Source organism: Mustela nigripes, chromosome 9, assembly GCF_022355385.1.
Source record: "Mustela nigripes isolate SB6536 chromosome 9, MUSNIG.SB6536, whole genome shotgun sequence".
NCBI classification, from domain to species: domain Eukaryota; kingdom Metazoa; phylum Chordata; class Mammalia; order Carnivora; family Mustelidae; genus Mustela; species Mustela nigripes.
In genome coordinates, this window is record NC_081565.1 from 82,445,271 (window position 1) to 82,464,394 (window position 19,124).

The 19,124-nt window shown below is 48.0% G+C and overlaps 1 protein-coding gene across 5 annotated transcripts in view; it reads left to right on the plus strand.

Moving 5' to 3' along the window:
- KANK1 (KN motif and ankyrin repeat domains 1) overlaps nt 1-19,124 on the plus strand; it is a 194,586-nt gene that overhangs the window by 171,481 nt on the left and 3,981 nt on the right. For 4 of the 5 annotated variants that reach the window (XM_059411922.1, XM_059411924.1, XM_059411925.1 and 1 more), the window contains 7 exons: nt 8,724-8,921; nt 9,565-9,673; nt 10,847-11,089; nt 12,489-12,576; nt 15,630-15,849; nt 18,112-18,254; nt 18,807-19,007. In XM_059411922.1, the coding sequence (XP_059267905.1) occupies nt 8,724-8,921; nt 9,565-9,673; nt 10,847-11,089; nt 12,489-12,576; nt 15,630-15,849; nt 18,112-18,254; nt 18,807-19,007 (1,202 nt within the window). The remainder of the gene's footprint in view (nt 1-8,723; nt 8,922-9,564; nt 9,674-10,846; nt 11,090-12,488; nt 12,577-15,629; nt 15,850-18,111; nt 18,255-18,806; nt 19,008-19,124) is intronic. The other variant, XM_059411923.1, reaches the window with a different exon arrangement.

Below are 19,124 nucleotides of genomic sequence, written 5' to 3' on the forward strand. Positions count from 1 at the left end.
AGATATCCATAAAGCACTTTTTGATTCCTTGTGGTGATAAGTTTCCTGTACTTAATATTTTCTTCTATGGAATTACAAAATTAAGAGGAAGTAAGTTTCTGTTCTCACACAAACCTTAGGAAAAAAATGTTTATTCTTCCTGTAAATCCATTGGATTGTTTTGGTTTGAGGAGTAAGTTAATATTTATTTTTTTTCCTTTTTCCCTCAGGAGAGAGAAAATCATAAATGAATGACTTGCACTTACAAATACTCCCAAACTATTTAACTATCTTTGAGCAAGCACAAACAAAACTATCTGTAACTGTAATTTCACTGTCTGCCAGTTTGTAGAAAACTAATCTCTTATACTCAGAAGAACTGCTTTTTAAATCAGCTTCCATATTTGTACTCTTGATTATCTTGGGTTTATTTAAAAAAAAAAAAAAAAAAAGTATGAACTTGAAGTCATTCCCATAACTGTGAAAGCAATTTTGTCGACAGAGATCCGAGCCAAAGCACAAGCAGGGAAATGAAGTCGTTACAGAAATACCATTCCTAGTGAGTTTTCTCTTAGCTCAAATAATATACCATCTACTTGCCCAAGGACTTGGAGGTTTTTTTAATCACAATTTCTTAAATACTATAAGAGCATCTTATAATCTGGACAAAATGCTTCTAAAACCCAGCAGTATATAATGGGCTGATGGAGAGGAGGACCTGCTGACCCGGAAGTGGTTCAGGAACTTGCAGCATCGGTTGAGAGAGGAAATGGCAGGGCTGCCATGTCCTCTTGTGTCATGAGAAAGTTGGATTCCCTATTTCTTGCTTGGAGCCCTTAAAGCAGAATTATTCTCTAAAAGTAGCTCTCTTCCAAGATTTACCTGAGAGCATGTTTTTCTCAAACTCATGGGTTTTCTGCTGCCACCCACCATCACCACTGCCACCCAGTAGGCACACGCAGGTCCTGTTTCACAGAAGTATTATCGCAGTAAACTACCTTAGAGCAAGGCCTCTTGATCTGGGAACCATTGCTTTGTGAACAGTTTTTGAAGAAATTGAACACTTTTCATCAGATTCTCCAAAGAGATAGCTGACACTCAGAAAAATTGAAATTGCAGATCGGGGGCATCCGTTACAAACCTTGGGGAAGAGTACCCCCACCCAAAGGAAAATCTTTTACAAGGGCTTGAAATCTGTCCATCACCTTCATGAACCCGTCCACGGACACATGCGTGAAAATCTTCTCTTTTAAACTGATGCTTTATTGTTTTTAGTGGGTGTTGGTGACATGGCCATGCCGCTCCGGGAAAAGATGCGAGTTTACTTCGACATATATTCTGAATCCTAAACTGTGCGGTTCATTTCCAGCTAAAGCATACAGATTGGTAGTTTTTGAGAACTGAAGTGAGTTCTTGCATGTTTGATCGTTAAGGACGAAGTGAATTTGTTGATATTGGGCAGTGACCAAAACTGTTTATTCTTCCTCCAAGCAGCTAGTCGTTTATATCTTAGTAAAGATATTTTTCTTAAAGATTTGTTTATGGAGAGAGTGAGAGAGCAGGAACGAGGGGAGGAGCAGAGAGAGAGAGGCAAGCAGACTCTGCGCTAAGCACCACGCCCGATATGGGGCTCTGTCTCGGGACCCTGAGATCATGACCTGAGCTGAAACCAAGAGTCAGACATTTAATCTTTTAAGCCACCCAGGCACCCCTCAGTAAAGATATTTAGTCTGCTCTGTCCCCTTCTCTGTTCAGGTCAGTTGATAGCTATGCATTGACCGTGAACTCTGCGAAGTGTGGTACTGCATCAGATAGGTAAGGGGGTCTGTGCCTTGAAGAACTTGCAATCCAGTTGGACCAATCCAAGACCTATATACCAACAATAGGAGTGATCGCCTATGGCAGTGTGTGCGAACCACCAGATAGTGTGCAAAGAGAATGTGTTCCCAGAGTTCCCCTGCAGTCAGGTGCTCTGAGATTGGGGGAAGAGATGAGGTCTTTAGCTGTCTCTGGAAGCACACCCATGCTTAACCTAACTTAATGCAGCCTGTCAATGTGGCTTTTCTGGGTCAGGCCCTGGGATGGTTTGTAATTAAGCATGGGTGGGGTTGTAGCGAAGGAGAAGCTGATTCTTCATCCACTCTAGCATTTTAATTTCTAAGTACCCCCTTTTAGATACACCCATGACAGCTATCTGGAACGTTCCTGGGAAAATATTAAAATGGCCCTAGAAATTATTAAACTGCAACCCTGACCCTTGAAGCTCTCTGGATCAGTTTGACTGTCCTGGTGGCCACATGCATTGGCCTTGAGGCAGAGTTCTGAATGTTGAACCTTTAACCAGAATGCGATTGCACTTTTTCCTCCATCAAAGATGCACACCTTCTCGTAGAAGTAATGTGTACCAAAAAGCAGGTGATCCTTCAGGAATAATCTCTAATGTCTGTTCCCTAAACCAATATGTACGCTGAAAAGGATGAATTTGTGCCCAAGCCCTTTTCTTTATGGAAGAACTTCATGTATTCAGATCCCTTTGAATTTGTAGTATTACTTGGGGAAAATACCTAAATGACTTCATGGCCTCCATAATGACTCAGAAATTTCAGGCCTGCTTCCTGACAAGCAAGCTACATGCTCTTTAAAAATCAGAATGTTCAGCTGAAATTTTGACAAGATACGTGTTTAAGAGCTGGCCACAGTGTTCATGGGTGTGTTTTAAGAAAGCACTTGACATAAATAAAAGCATGGGTTGGCAGAGCAGAAGAGTTGGGATTTGTGAACAGAGCCAGTTCTAAAACCTGTTTACTTTTTAAAATCAATCTCCTAATAAATAGAGACACACAGTGCAATATACCAAGAACTAATACAAACTCTAGGTGGAGAAATGTCAGAGGAAATTGAAGAGGATAATCTTGTTTAAACAAAAAAACAAAAAAACCAAGCTCCTCCAGCTCTGTTTTTCATTGAAGGCTTTTTCTTATAAAATAGTTTGCTTTTAACATTTCTAAATGTTACATTCTAAATATTTTAAAGTCAGGAACATACACAGAGTTTTCACTTTAACAAACTGATGTATTTTTTGGTATAGTTTGCCTTGGGTAGCATAATTACCCGTATATTAAATGCTACATGTACTTTGGAATTAATGCTTCGAGGTGCTCTTATCTTCCAGGCCCTGAGATTTCTGTGACTCATTGTCTTTCAGTTATCACTGATCTGGTTAACTTGTGAAATGAGGTCATTTTAAGTAAAGACCAGTGAAGGGCAGCTGCCCTGTCCCCTGCTCTTGTGCTCGCCAGCAGTGCCTGTGGGAACCACGGCCACCTGGAGGGAGCTTTGAGCTGCTAGGCCAGAGTGCTGGAATTCTGCAGGTGTTTTGTGGTCACTCCTGTAGCTTTACGCACGTCGTTGGGGTAGCATTTACTGGTGGTAGTCATGGACTTCTCCCCTTAACGGTCCAGGCCTATTAACTAAACTCCAGTAATTCCTAAAAATTCACATGGTCCAAGTTGATGGATTGAAACCAGAGGGATGTCTAAACTCCTCTGTTTTCTTTTCTTTAAGATTTTATTTATTTATTTGAGAGAGAGTGAGAGAGAGCATGAGAGGAGAGAAGGTCAGAGGGAGCAGCAGACCCCCCCGCTGAGCAGGGAGCCTGATGCGGGACTCGATCCTGGGACTCCAGGATCGTGACCTGAGCCGAAGGCAGTCGCTTAACCAACTGAGCCACCCAGGCGCCCTAAACTCCTGTTTTCAACAGTCAGGTTTCTATTAAGGAAGCTCTAGGCCCAACATGGGGCTCGAACTCACCACCCTGAGATAAAGGTTACATGCTCTACCACTGAGCGGGCCAGGCGCCCCTCAGCTGTCACGTTTTGTATCTGTGAAATAATTCAGTGGTTCTCAATCCTGGCTGCACATTAGAAAACCTTCAAGAGCTTTTTTTAAAAAGTACTAACACTTGGGCCCCCCTATGGAGAGTTCATTGTATCTGTATTTTTAAAAGCCCCACCCCCGGGTTTGTTGGTTCTAGAGTGCAACCAAGGTCAAGACCTTTGGATCTGGTTGTCCTCTTTATTTTGGTTTTCTCTGCTGCACCTTTCCTGTGTTTGACTTGAACACAGCGGCCCTGGGCTGGTGCACGTCTCATTCTGCGCATGCTCTCTAACCACCACGGGCCGTGATCGAGTGCAGACCATTGTTTATGGGCCATTCCAGAGCAGCCAGAGTTTCCGCACCATCCGAAAAACATTTTCTGGCAATAGAGGGGACACATTCCCTCTGGTCCCAGCGAATGAGGACCAGTTTAACATTTGATGTTGTTCTGTGCCTTGCCAGTCAGTCGCAACGGAACTCTAGCGACTTTCGGTCGAATCACGTAGGCACTTAGGGAGGGCTGACTGTTCCCCAGCACTGCTGTGGGCACTGTGGAGGACCCAGCAAGAACAGAGCATGGAGGGACTCTGGGCGCTCACATTCTTCTGGAGGAGTCGCCCGTGAAGCCAAGAAAACAGAGGGCGGGCATCCTTTGGTCTGGACACAAGTGCTGCAGGACATGGAGGGAGGAAAGAGACCTTTGTGGACAGCCCCATAGGAGAAAGACAATGGAGGAAGTACAACCATAGCCAGCAGCCTTGAAGAGTCTGGTTCAAGTGCACGTGGTGAAGTTTGCTGAAATAAGGACACAGGTGGAAGTGATGATGCCACGTGAGCCCTGCGAACACGGAGAGGGTGGGAAGGGTTGAGCAGTAGAACTCCCACAGGCGACAGGAAGCTTTCCGTTCATCCTGAAGAACCCTCACGTGCCCGCCAGAGGGGCTGGCTCTGCCTGGGAGAAGTTCTAGGAAGCCCTAGTTGACGCAGTGGAGCTCTGGTGAGGGGCAACCGTGGCCTGGCGTGGAGGTGAGGGTCAGGTTGTCTGCAAAGGCGGGCAGGGGCAGTGTGCACTGACTGAGTTGTTAGAAATGTTCTGTATCTTAATGAGGGAGGTGGTCACACAGGCATGTATGCATTTACCAAAAGTCCCTGAACTCCACAATTGTGCATTTTCTTACATATAAATTATACCTCAACTTATAAATGTATTTTGAAACCTGTGTTCAAAAAGAAAAAGAGGGGCACCTGGGTGGCTCAGTTGCTTAACTATCTGCCTTCGGCTCAGGTCATGATCCCAGAGTCCTGGGATGGAGTCTCACATGGGGCTGCCTGCTCAGCGGGGAGTCTGCTTCTCCCTCTGCCTGCCCCTCCCCCTGCTTGTGCTCTCTCAAGCTCGATTGCTGTCTCTCAAATAAACAAATAAAATCTTTTACTTTTTTTTCTTTTTTAAGATTTTATTTGTTTATTTGACAGAGACAGAGAGAGATCACAAGTAGGCAGAGAGGCAGGCAGAGAGAGAGGAGGAAGCAGGCTCCCCGCTGAGCAGAGAGCCCGACGTGGGGCTCGATCCCAGGACCCTGAGATCACGACCTGAACCTGAACCGAAGGCAGAGGCCCAACCCACTGAGCCACCCAGGTGCCCCGATAAATAAAGTCTTTTTTAAAAAGTAAAAAAGAAAAAAAAAAATTATGGATCCCAAAATTTAAAGCCCTGAGCAACCCGTGGAAATCTGTGCAAGGATTCCCTTTCAGATATCTTACGAAAGTTTTTCTGAGATCATCAGAGAAATGTCACTACTGACCAAATATGCAATAATCATTAAAAAATTTTTTTAGGTTTTTTTTTTAGCGCTTTAATTATTTTTTAAGAGCTCTTTGAGGAATATATGCTAAAATCCGTTAAGGACGGAAGTGCTAGACCATCTAGTTCTTGCTTCCCAGAACTCCTCTGTGAGTGGGTGGACGCGTCTAGCTGAAGCCAGGGAGCTCTGATGGCTCTTGAAGCCCATGACGGGCGTGCAGGGATTCAGTACATGGTGTCTGCTTCTGTATAGGTCTCTGGTTTCAAAAATAATAAAAAATGGTTTTAAGTCCCCGCTGGTTCTTAAATAGGAACATGCCCAGTGAAAGTGTTTCTCCAGGAAGTGCGTGCTGGCATTGGGATTCACGGCTGCTGAGACGTTGGGGAGGTCACCCCGCTGCCTCGGCTGTACTGATGAGTTGGGTTGGAGAAGGCGGGATGGAGGCCAGTGCCCTGGTTTGTTCACTTTGCCAACGATAAGTCAGAGGGACTCTCAGAGGCCTTGTTTTTGCTGTTGGGGGAGCGCGTCAGGTCACAAGGACTCTGAATACTATCAGGAAGCCTGCGTACAGTGTTGCGTGTGTGTGCTGAAGGAGGGAGGGAGACCCTTAGAGTCACCTGGGAGGCCCCTTGCCTGCAGAGCTAGAGGAGAGCACTCGTGCTACTGTTTTCACGGACAAAATACTGCTCACACAGTTAGGAAATGTGGGTTCTGGGCCACCTATGACGTCACCGAGCCTCCCTGGCATTCAGACTTCTTAAGTTGCATCTATGAGAATTAAAATTTAGGTGATCCCTAATGCCCCACTGTGAACATTTTGCCTCCGTCCACTATTTTTTTTTTTTTTTGTAATTAGAGGTTCATTGTTTTAAACCAGTACTTTCTAAAGTGGGCACCGTGCATCAGAATGTCTTGTGAACCCCAGATCAGTGAGGATGTCCGAGATGCCTACCACTGGGCCCCCATTGCAGAGCTACAGAATGATTTTATGGCGGCAGGTGCTTGGGAATCTGCATTTTAGCAAATGCACCCCAGACGGTGCATATAAACAGTAGAGTCTGAAGAGAACAGTTACAGAATTTATCATGGTTGGGTTTTTTTTCCCTAATTGCCTCAAAATACAAGCAGTATTTAAATTTCTTTTCTTCTGGGGATGTAAGCGATTTCAGAGGTTTAGAGAAGAGGAAGTTGTGATCAAAGCCTTTCCATATGACATTACTGTGGTTAGATTGAAATTTATTTGAATTAGTAACTCCTGTTTATAATACATAATTTAGGAAGTCAACATCATTAGCCTTAGAAAAGCAGTGTTAAATAGGTTTGTTGTGTATCCTTCCAGACTTTTTCTAATATGTATACATATAAATATTTTTGCCAAAATAGGTTTATTTTCCCCAAATGATTCAATAATCTATTTTTGAAACCCAGTAATACATTATGCGTATCTTTCTGTGCCAAAAATGTCTACCTACGTCAACATTTTTAATGGCTACATAGAATTCCTTTGTATAAACGTACCAGACCTAATTTCACTGGTTTCTTACTGGCGTTCTGTGATATCTGCCTCTTTCCGCTATTTTACACATGGAAACAATGAACATCCTTCTGTATCTTTTTGTACATCCTTAGATTAAAATTCCTAGGAACAAATTGCTAGTCAAAGAATTTCCTTATTTTTTTAAAGTGATTTTGAAACACAGTTAATATTCACTCTAAAAAACGGCAAATACAGAGAAAAGTTAACATCTCCATAGCTTCCTGATAACTTTCATATATATTTTTAATAAGATCACATACATAGAATCTTATTATTGCTTTTCTCATTTAACCATACATTGTAAACATCTTCCCATGCCAGCCACATTAAAGATCCTGTGATATACATAGATACAGTAATTATGTGCAATGAATTGATCTGATTCTTCTGCTTTAGCCAGTACCTGATACCTACCGTTATTAAGTACCTGAAGTACACAAAAGCAATCTAGTAGATGTGAGGAAAGAAAGTTGATTTGAATTGTTTGGTGCCCTCAAAATTCTTACAGACGAGAAGAGAGTCTTGGGCGCTCCCAGGTCCTTTGTCTTACAGATCCCGTAAGAGGGTCTGAGAGCTGGACTGTGAAAGTCGGAGAAAGGAAAGTCATGTTTAGTTAGGTCAGGGAAGGCTCAGAAGAGATGGTGACGGGGGGCTTGACCCTGTGAAGGTGGGGAGGGAGGAGAGATCCACGTAGAGGAGTGTTTGCCACGATGTGTTGCCTGGAAGATGCGAGACACCCACTCGCAGCATCCCAGTGACTGGGAGGCAGTCCTCCCCTCAAACGGAGCCCCAGGCATGGCGGGAAATCCAGGTGGAGAGGGAAGGAGATGGGTCCGGTGTGGGTGGTCTAGAGAGTACGCGGCTAAGCGTCGTGGGCTGCATTTCCTGAGCAGAGGGGAGAGTTTTATAGCTTTGCTCAGATTTGTTTTAGCCAGAGTGCCGATGGGGGTTGAGGGGCTGGAGTTTTGCTCATCAGCCGTGTGTGGGACGGGCCATCATAAAGGAAGAGCACGGTCAGGATGCCCGCCCAACCGGGGCAGTAACAGCTGTGCCAGAGGGAAGAGACGGAGGTAGAAGGTCAGGCGTGGGCGGGCCCGGATACGGGGATAAAAGGAAAGTTAACGGTCAAGAAGGTTCGGGGCTCCTGGGTGGCTCAGTGGGTTAAAGCCTTTGCCTTCAGTTTGGGTCATGATCCCAGGTCCTGGGATCGAGCCCCACATCAGGCTCTGTGCTCAGTGGGGAGCCTGCTTCCTCCTCTCTCTCTGCCTGCCCTCTGCCTGCTTGTGATCTCTGTCTGTCAAAGAAATAAAATCTTTTATTAAAAAAAGAAAAGAAGAAGAAGGTTTGAGTTTGGGTGGCTTGGGGTTTGAGTTTGGGTGGCTTCCGTAATACCGCCACGTATGCAAAAAAACACAGGGAGAAAAGCAGTTAAGAAAATGAAGAGTTGCAAAAATTAAAACAAAAAGAAGTTTAGCTCATTTCATTTGGTCTCAACATCACACGTTCTGCACCTGTCTCCTTCCTGACAGGCAGTAGTCTGGAGTACACCTGTAAGTGCGGGGGCCTTCAGGCAGGAGCTCCGTTCCACACCCAGACCTCCCAGCACGAGCAAGCAGTGGGCACCATGGAAGGGAGACCCCTCGGCGGCCAGGACGCCTTCCCCCCTCAGGAAAGCACGCTGTGCCCGGTGAACCTGACGGACGACCAGATAGCTGCCAGCCTCTATGGTAACCTTCCTCAATCAACCTTCCTTGGCCTCAGGATTCTAGGACCAGCGCTGCTCGCGCTGCAGTCTGATGTCACGGTGCCTCATAGGCTGACCTGGAAACACCATTGACCTAAGAAATGGTAGGAAGGTAGGCCTAGAACATCTTTAAAAGATTTCAACATAAAGGAGTGTGCCGTCCCCCGAAGAAAACTCATCTGATTTTGTGAATTATGAAATATTTTAAATAGCATTTCACTCCTTTGCAGTCTGATAGGTGGACCTTTTTCCCAGCTGAGGGAAAACAACAATAATAATCCCCATTTTAGTGCCTAAGTGGTTTTTGAGGCCCAAATAAGATGGGAGATCACTTTATAAACAGTGAAGCCCGATACAGATGCTAGCTGTCAGTCCTTCTGTTATGTCTGGTAATACTAATGGGTTTTTTTTAATCCCCATTTAAAGAACTTCATATTATTCCCTTCCATGCATACATCTTTCCAATGGATTTTATGCAAGCTTGTCCTGTGCCTGGGGCCCAGATCTAAACTGACATGAATGAGAAAAAAAAAAAAAAATGAACATGAAGAAAGATTTCTTGGTCCTTTAACTTGTATGGGTGTGAGTTGGGTTAATTTTGTTCGCCCTGATTCCCTTTTTCACAGTGTGTACAAACAGTGAGAGCACACTGAAGTCTATCATGAAGAAGAAGGACAGCAACAAAGATTCAAATGGAGCCAAGAAGAATCTTCAGTTTGTTGGCATTAACGGAGGGTAAGGGAAGATGGTGACACCAGCCAGTCTGTACATGGTCTGTCTGTCTCTTTTGCCTCCTGTCTCCTCAAGTCCCATTTAAAGGTGCCCGGTCTGGGCTGCAGCCACATACTGGTGACGGAAGATCCCCTCAGAAAGGTGCATCTGGGCTTCTCTCCTCTCCTCTTCTCGCTATCTTTAAGGATGTGTCGCTCTTGAAAAGACACCTGATGACACTGAGCGATTCACGTCTTGCCACCTCTGATCTGAAAACAATAGTCTTCAACAAAAGCAGCAGGCGGCAGGGGTCCCGCGGTGTTGGACAGCTTGTTCTTGCCTGTATCCGACTCAGGAACAAACAGAAAGGCGAGAGCATCACTCCACGGACCAGTGATGGTCATCTACTCCTTCAGAACGGCTTGTTTTGCTTATCTTCCCATGCTTACGTACGGAACTGTAGGGCCTTCCAGTAGACCAGTAGTCCAGCTGTGCCTTCAGTTCTTTACTTTCTAAACAGAATGTCTGTTAGCTGTTTATTCCTTCTTACTGGGGCCAGATAAATAGTGAAGCCTGTTAGTCATCCTACAGTTGGTACAGAGCAGCTAATCTGTTCAGCTGCATGTGGCCTCAGCCACAACAAGAAAGCAATAATGTGGTTAGTTGAGTTAATATTTATGACAAGATTTAACTGAATAGGGCCTAGTTTCTGAGTCTTTGAAGTCTAGTTGGGTAGTGTGGCCCAGGAGGTTCTGGAAGGCTTATTCCAGAGGAACGATCGATTACTTACCTAATCCGTTCACCATGACACAGAGACAGTTGATGAATCAAAATAGGAAGAACATTAGGGAAAAGGGGGGGGGGGGGGGGGGGGGGCAGAAAAAATGAACCACTGCACACCTGGCCTCATGAGTGAGTTTCCGTTGGTGTATCCTAGGCCAGAGGTGCTACGTAGACATATTTTTTTCCTCCAAGTGGTAGAATGATACCAACTGGCAACTCAAGTTACCCCTTTTCAGTCAGAACCCATTCAAAACCACCAGATTTTTAAAAAGACCTTCCTTTGAACTTCTAAATGCAGAGTCTAAAACCACTGGTCAGATGTCTGGAGTCAGCTGCTTTCCCTGCCTGAGAGTTTCTGTCACGGGGTCTTTCGGGGTACGCCTTGCCTCTCCTGAACTCCCAATTGCCACCTAGGTATGAAACAACTTCAAGTGATGATTCCAGCTCGGATGAAAGCTCTTCCTCCGAGTCAGATGACGAGTGTGATGTCAGTGAGTACCCTCCTGAAGACGAGGAGGAGGAAGAGGAGGATGAAGACACTCGGGGAATGGCGGAAGGGCACCATGCCGTTAATGTTGAAGGTTTCAAGTCCGCCAGGGTGGAAGATGAGATGCAGGTTCCAGAATGTGAACCTGAGAAGGTGGAAATCAGAGAGAGGTGTGGTACACTCCCCTCCCCTCCCTAACCCTTCCCACGTTTAATGTGCCTTTGGCAAGAGAACTGGCTGATGAGGAGATTTCGCCATTGTCGCTATTGGTTGGGTCTTGCCCATCCTCAAAGGATAGCTGAACTTTGTCGTCAGGGGTATAACCGCCCTGTCCTGATGCTAATCAGTACAGGTGCGGAGGGAGATAGCTCCTAGATCTCTCAGAGGAGCAAAAAGATGGGCCTCATCAGGCTGCCACCTTTGTTTCCTTTAAATGATTTGCTAGCTAGTTCTCTCTGTGGACCCACCAGCCACAGAATATTCCACGCCCCCAAGGCGTCCAGTGTTCACATAACCCACCTTATAGTTGAAGGCACATTAGGATTTAGTGTGACCAGCACATGTCTTTTAAGATTTCGGATTTTATCATTAGCCATTTATCTTGATACAGGTCAGTACTGTTAAGGGATTGCCGTGTGCGAAAGGAGCAGCTCTTTAACCCCGGCCAAAGCTCTCATTCACTGCAAAGATGATGTAATCAGTCCCACATCTGTGTTTTGTTGCTCATTGAGTGATAGGGAACCCCACAAGAATGGGTTTGGAGTCTCCTTAGCAACAGCTGAAGTACCTAGTAAACGCTCTGGTTGGCTGAAACACGTACGTAACGGTGTAGAACATTTTTAAAGATGGCTAGCAAATGTGGAATCAGTGCTTATAAAACAGAGAATAGGACATATGAAAAATTCAAGACGGTTTTTCACTGTGTGGAATATAAACAGAACATCTCAAAAAACTTCTATTTAATTTTGCAAATCAGAGTTTAACTGCATTAACATAAGGTAAGTGTTTCTAGTTTATATTTCCAAGTATTTTCACATGGCTGAGATCTTGTCATCTGTGTGTTTTGTTTTTTAACAGTTTTGTTGAGCTATCATTTATTTACCTATGCCATCTGATTTTTCAGTGTAGATTTTCATGGGGGCTAAACACTTCCTGAGTTCAGACATGTGGTTTACTAGTCTGCATAATGGATATGTGGTAATTCTGACCTCTTCAACCCCTTAAGAGTAAAAACATTTTTTTTTTTAAGAGTAAAAATATTTTTAAGAACTTAGAATAAAAGGACTAAAAAAGTTCCAGGTGTTATTCCAGAATGTCAAAAGCAGAACAGGTAGGCCTGAAAGTCACCATATGGAAAGGCCCGAGCTCTGGCCGGAGACAGTGGCTCTGTATGTCCTCAGACACCTAGGGAGGCCTGCTCGACCTCCATGCAGGCACCTTGTACTACCACGAACTTGTGGAGGTCCGCTCGAGGCCTCTTGTCTTTTAAAGGGGGTATAAAGTCTGCAATAAAAATGCCTTTCCTGGGGTTGCCAATTGTGAGCTCTCTTTCTTTTTATCTTGTCCTAGGTATGAATTAAGCGAAAAGATGTTGTCTGCCTGCAACTTGCTGAAAAATAATATAAATGACCCCAAAGCTTTGACCAGCAAGGATATGGTGAGTCTGCCCTTCAGATGTTGTCCCTAGTCCATACAAAGTGCTCAAGTGGACACCAAAGTCAAGGTGTCTCTAACCTGCCCCTGAGCTGTTGCTACCCACATGCTTTGCCCCTGAACTATTTCTAGCTGGTGTAAGCAAAGTGAGCACCCTGCCACCCTGCTCATACTGAACGTTTCCCTCAGGCCCTGCAGCAGACAGCCCCACCCTGTACTTTTCTCGGCGACACAGGCTCCATGAGGCATACACTTGCACACCGGAGGGAGGGCTAGCGGCAGCTGGTCGTCAGGTTTCGACACATTCTGCTTCCGCTCACAGAACCTTGTGATCCAGGGAGAAGAGTTACCAGAATTTTTTTTTATTTTTAATTGGCCTATGGTTTTTTAAGAAGCAGCCTGACTGGGCTGAGGTCAGCATTCCTTTCAGTTATGGAAGTCCATATTATGTTCCCGTGTGGAATGCGGGCAGCTACTATTTTTAAATTCCGGAGTCACTGCACTTGTTATCTCTGCCCACTCTGAGAGACTTGGAAGCACACAGCCGAGAAGCTGGTGGCTGCCTTGGGAGCAGGAAGGACACAGCCCAGGACAGAGGAGCACTTCTGGGGCAATGGTGAATCTGACACCATGGCAAAGTATGTCGCTCTCCCTCCGGGGTCGCTGAAGTTTTGAGGTGCAGCTTCGCTCCTAGGTCACACCCACCCTGTGGTTGACAGTTCTCTTCAGCCTGTTGAGAAAATGGAGGCTCTCCCATTACGCTAGACAGAATTGGCATTTGAATCTTGGCATCTCGTCAGCGTGAAGTTTTTTGCTGCACAACTGAAGTCAGCAGTGAGTGAGAAAGTTGATTTGAAAGTCTCACAGGATTATAGAGTGATGAAACCAAAATGTTAGAACTAGAAGGGACTTCAGGGAGTCTCATGCCAGAAAGCCACCGTTTTCCTCGTGAACAACACGCACAGTCTGAGGAAGGACAAGGACAGCTGTCATGGGCATGCATGCCTGTGAGGCCACTCTGTCCTCATCTACTCTGTTTTAACTGAGGCCCTAACGATTAGGTGTCTTGTCCAGAGTCAGTTAACTAGCTTCTAGTTAGTACTGGGGCCAGATGATACCTCTTTAATACTGGTCCCAGTTTTATTTATCCTCTCTGAATCCTGTCACCTGATTGTACGACACCTTTTTTGTTTTGTTTTGTTTTTTTACGGTTCTGGTTGCATCTCAGATTTGTTTTTATTGCTCTGGAAACTGAATTTCTCAGAGCCAGCTGTGTCTTGACATTGAATGAGTGTGCTGAGAAAGGCACAGGGGGTGATGTTTACAGAAGAAAATACTAAGTAAAATCCCTGGGCGGGGGCAGACAGAACTCCATCAGTATAAACTAAACGTGTGTCTAAGCTTCAGTCACAGAGAGCAAAGCCATGAAATGTCACTGCGGTGTTTGTATTTCCCATGAGGCTGAACCTGAACTTAAAACTGGTGCCTCTGGGCCCTAGATTCCATAGCTATAATGTACTTTTTCTTGGACCCCGCTCAAAATGCCGGGTCCTGTGGTTTTCCAGGAGAACGTCCATTTCTCTGGTGCCAGAGTACCAAGCATATTGTCACGGACACACTCCGTGGTCAGTTCCTTTTTGGTTAAATGGAACTCATTTGGTAAAATCGTCTGTAAGGGATTGTGCCCTGAAAACTGGTAGAGACATGAACAGTCACAGTGCCAGGGCCCAGAACCGGAACAGGACACCACCAACATGCGGTAACAGAACTCAGCCCCCAGATGACACAAGCTCCCTCTTTGCACACGAGGATGGACTCTGGAGAAACGAAAATCCGAATATGCAGAAGAGTGAGCAGAAGAAAACAAAACAGTAGATGAATTTTTTTTCCCCACCCAGGACCCTTTTCATCAAGTGCCACAAAATATGATAGAATGGGCTGAAACCGAATCATCTGGTGCTGCTGACGTAGGCTTTCCATTTTTTCTTTAGTGTATTTCTAACCCTTGAAAGAGTAAGCAAAGCGCGGGTGAACGGTGATCGCGTGTAGGAAGGGCTCCCGGAAGACACGGTCTAGCTCTGCCCATCCCAGCAGTGCGCATGCGAACTTCACGGGTCCGGGATTCCATCCCAGCAGTGCGCATGCGAACTTCACGGGTCCGGGATTCCATCCCCAGCAGTGCGCATGCGAACTTCATTGGTCCGGGATTCCATCCCCAGCAGTGCGCATGCGAACTTCATTGGTCCGGGATTCCATCCCGGCCGTGCGCATGCGAACTTCACGGGCCCGGGATTGACGAAGGCTCGTGAAGGAAGCCCTGCCTTTATGCGGCCACAGCCGGAGGGAAGGCCTGCGTGGGGTCACGGCGGGATGCAGACGCTTCTAAATGGGAGATGTAACTTGTTTTGAACCCGCGTTTTAATCCCTTTCCGTGGTTGAACGCGTTTGTCTTGGGGCCTGGCGTGGGAGTTGGGCTGGTCCTGTCGGCGCAGGGCCGTGGGCGGGTTGAGGGAGTTAGGGCGGTCTGACTGGAAGGAACGCCCCAGCGGTCAGTGAGGGTGATCATGTCTCCTGCCCTGACCCTCCGAAAATCACGTGCAGGGCCAGCGAAAGGACATGATCCTAACCGTTCGAGAATCGATGGCGCCAGGCCTGCGTGGGGTTACGCGTAGTGCCTCGCTTGTCCCCATCCCAAGCCCGGTGGGAGGAGGGGTTTTTCTTGCCCCCATTTTGCAGATGAGTGAACTGAGGCACGGGGAGTTCCCGTCCGCAGGGGAGTAGAACTCACCGGTAGCAGAGCCACAATTGGCCCCTTCCAGGCGGAGCCCCCGAGCAGGGCCGCGTGGCCTCTTCTGTAGCCGGGAGAGGCCCGGGAGGGACGCTCCGGCCTGGACGTCGAGGCTCGTCTTCGGGCTCTGGCTTTCCTGGCTGGTTCTCGGAGGGCAGCTCCGGCTGCATCTCTCCGGCCATAAAAGGCCGCGTTTCTCGGGCTTTCAGCGGCGTGTCGGGCAGGGCCAGAAATAGAAGAGCTAACGGCCGCGCGCGTGTTTTTGGCAGCGGTTCTGTCTGAACACCCTGCAGCACGAGTGGTTCCGCGCGTCCAGTCAGAAGTCCGCCAGCCCGGCCATGGTGGGCGACTACCTGGCGGCCTTCCGGGCCGTGTCCCCGGACGTGCTGCGCCACGTCATCAACATGGCGGACGGCAACGGCAACACGGCGCTGCACTACAGCGTGTCGCACTCCAACTTCGAGATCGTCAAGCTGCTCCTGGACGCCGGTGCGTGCGCCGCCGCGGCCCCCGGCCTGTCGGCCTGCGCGGGTGCTCACCCCCTCCTCGCCCCGGGGCCGCCCCGCGTCCCCCTCCCGTTGCCGGCCCACGCCGTGCGGCGAGGACGTCCTTCTCCGGTCACCGGGGGAGGCTTGACCTTGGAGCACACCCGGGTGGCCCCAGCCCCACGTCCGTCTGGAAGGGAGGTTCTGCGACCATTCTGGCTGCGGTCAGGCGAGGTGTCCCCCGGCGCTGCGCCTGAGTCAGGGCCCCGCCGCGAATCACGGAATCACGCGGGCCGGCCCGGTGCTCTCAGGAGCCAGATGCGGCAGCCGGGGTGTCTGCGGCTGCTCTTGCCCCTGCGGCCCGACGCCCTCCAGCCGCAGGGCCGAGGTGTGCCCCTAGCCGAGACAGGCACCACGCAAAGCCACTGTGGCCGGTTGTACTGGAATCCGGACCTTTCCCACCCAAGCAGACCCTGTTACCGAGGGAAAAAGGGCTGTTCTTGTATCTGAGCCCTAGTAATGAGGACAGTGAACCTCCTTGTTTGTGACTGGAATAGCCCATCCCAGAATGTGGCCACCGCCCGTCTTACACACGAAGCAAGGCTGTGCTGCGTAGAAGGGCCCTTGGAAAATGGTGAACTTCCAACTTTCTGTTCAACGCTAATAGCCCAGCGGTACATACAGTCCCCGAGTCACTCTGAGTTATTTTCAAACTACATATTTTTATTTCCAGTGTGTGACTGATGCAGAATTTATAGACCCTCGGTCTTAAATTAGTGAGAACACAGTGTGAACATTTGATTTAGCATAGGCAGTGAAAGTGTCCAGTTTCCCCATTCTGCCTTTGATCCAACTCTCTAATTTCTTCTATTCCGTTTTAGGGGAATTCGAGTAATGCAGAGAAGTAACCATGCAGGCTTCTCCCCCTTTCTGAGTCTGCTTATTCTCAGCATATGGGGCTGTGTTAGGCTCAAACGACTTCCATCTTAGAGGAAGGAATTCCAAGCCTCTTTCCCTTTTGACTTTTCAGAGTATAAACAGAGCCGGTGATAATCTCAGCCCACGCTGTTATTTAAACAGAGAAGTGGATAATATCCAAAAGAGTCAAAAACATGATTTCAGATTACTTTTGAAAGTAACAATTTAATCTACCTTTGGCAAATTTGTGTGGACAAGATATTTTGGTAAATTAAATTATTTCAATGCCATGGTTGCATGGCTTTGGTTAATCACACTACTAGACGTACTTGACCCTCTACGGCTCACCGTCACAGGCTGAGACCGGGGCTCCCATACGGCATGTCAGGAACGACCTCTGCGAACAACTGAACTTCACAGATGATAATATCAGAGAGCTCGTCAGCTCACACGCTTCTCCATCACAGCTTTTTCTTTCTCCTTTTCTATGTTAAAAAACACGCCCTGTGTTTAAATGCCACCATATCTCTACCATGTAGTTATTTTTTAGCATAAGGCAAGTTTTCATGGTCCCTTTTCTTCTCACTCCTCACAATAGAAACTTCCTGAACATCTTAACTGTATGTGGTCACACATGAAAGCTTCTTTCCTGCCCTTGCCACTCCTTTCATTTTATTAGATAGTGCTAAAGGAATTTAAAAAGGATAATTGAGCTCCCAACGCCTCCTTAACAATTACAGGAATAGGCAAGGTCTGGTCTGTTGTGCCTCAGTCCCTGGCAGTTTCTTACTGCATTTCCTCTGACTACAGTTCCAAGAACAGCTAGCTAGGAGTCACTCGATTGGAACTCAGCTTCCAAGGGCCCCACGCAAGTCAGACGACCAAACTCGGGGTCTCAGAATGAGCCGTGATTTCCGAGTGGGTGACACCATAGTGTTCTCTACACAACCCTTCATATTCGTAGCTCTCCCTGTCTCCTTCATTCCACAACCGCGATCCCCCAAACACAGATGAATGTCCTCATCCCACATTATGTGGCTTCTTCAAAGCCATCATTACTTAAGGACAACCCCCAGCCCTCTGGGCTGTTGCAGTCCAGGCACCAGTTGTAAACAGGAGGTGCCGTTAAGGCCTACTCTCACTTCTGCTGCTTCTGGACTCCTATGACACAAGAAAACCTTTTTTCTGTTGAGTATGAAGATGCTCTCATAGTTCCTTCCAAGTCACTCTGGGACATGGCGCCCTGGAGGCCGTTTCACAGGCCTCTTCCCAGCCCTGTTCCTTTGGCCCCTGGGGAGAAAGGTCGCTGTAGGAAGGCTTCTCCGTGACCAGGCTTGTTTCTCTGCAGACGTGTGTAACGTGGATCACCAGAACAAGGCGGGCTACACGCCCATCATGTTGGCAGCCCTGGCCGCCGTGGAAGCCGAGAAGGACATGCGTGTCGTAGAAGAACTCTTTGGCTGCGGGGACGTGAATGCCAAAGCCAGCCAGGTAAGCGCCCTTGCCACCGGGGTCCGTGCTCACACGGCTCCCACCGACACCAGCCTGTGCCACCCCGTGTGGCCAGACACACTGGTGACCTAGTGGCTTCACTGTCACATGGTGCACATCTCCCTTCTTGGCCGTGCATGCTGCCTCTGTTTGGAGCAGGGTGCATGCACGGTGTAGGTCAGCCCACCTCAGGGCCCAGGAGTCCCCACCATACACCTGGGGTGACTGTTCGCTCAGTCTCTGATCCGTAGTGTCTTCATGCTGGGCACACAGTGGCCCTGGTATAGTTGGACTTCTCGGCACCTTTGAACTTGCCGGCTCCTGGCTGCAGGGACACAGACCCTCCTGGAGACAGGGCAGCGCTGACACACTACTGGATGATTGTACTTAGCTCGGTGCTCAGAACGAGAAACTGTTTCTCTGTGCCTGCCGCCACCCAGCGCCAGATTACTCCCACGTCTGCTCTGTGCCCTCTGTCACGCCGCCCCTCCACCTCCCCGCACTGGGTCTGCGCTGCTCTGCTGATGCCCCCGCTGCCCTTCCTCCCCGCAGGCGGGGCAGACAGCGCTCATGCTGGCGGTCAGCCACGGGCGGATCGACATGGTGAAGGGCCTGCTGGCCTGCGGGGCTGACGTCAACATCCAGGACGACGAGGGCTCCACGGCGCTCATGTGCGCCAGCGAGCACGGGCACGTGGAGATCGTCAAGCTGCTGCTGGCCCAGCCAGGCTGTAATGGCCACCTGGAGGACAACGTAAGTGAAGGGACACGGCCTTCTCGGGGCCTGCCCGCTAGGGGTCTGCAGGGCCCGTTGGCAGAGGGGCAAGGGCACATTCTCCACGCTGCTCATTGGCAGAGGGGCAAGGGCACA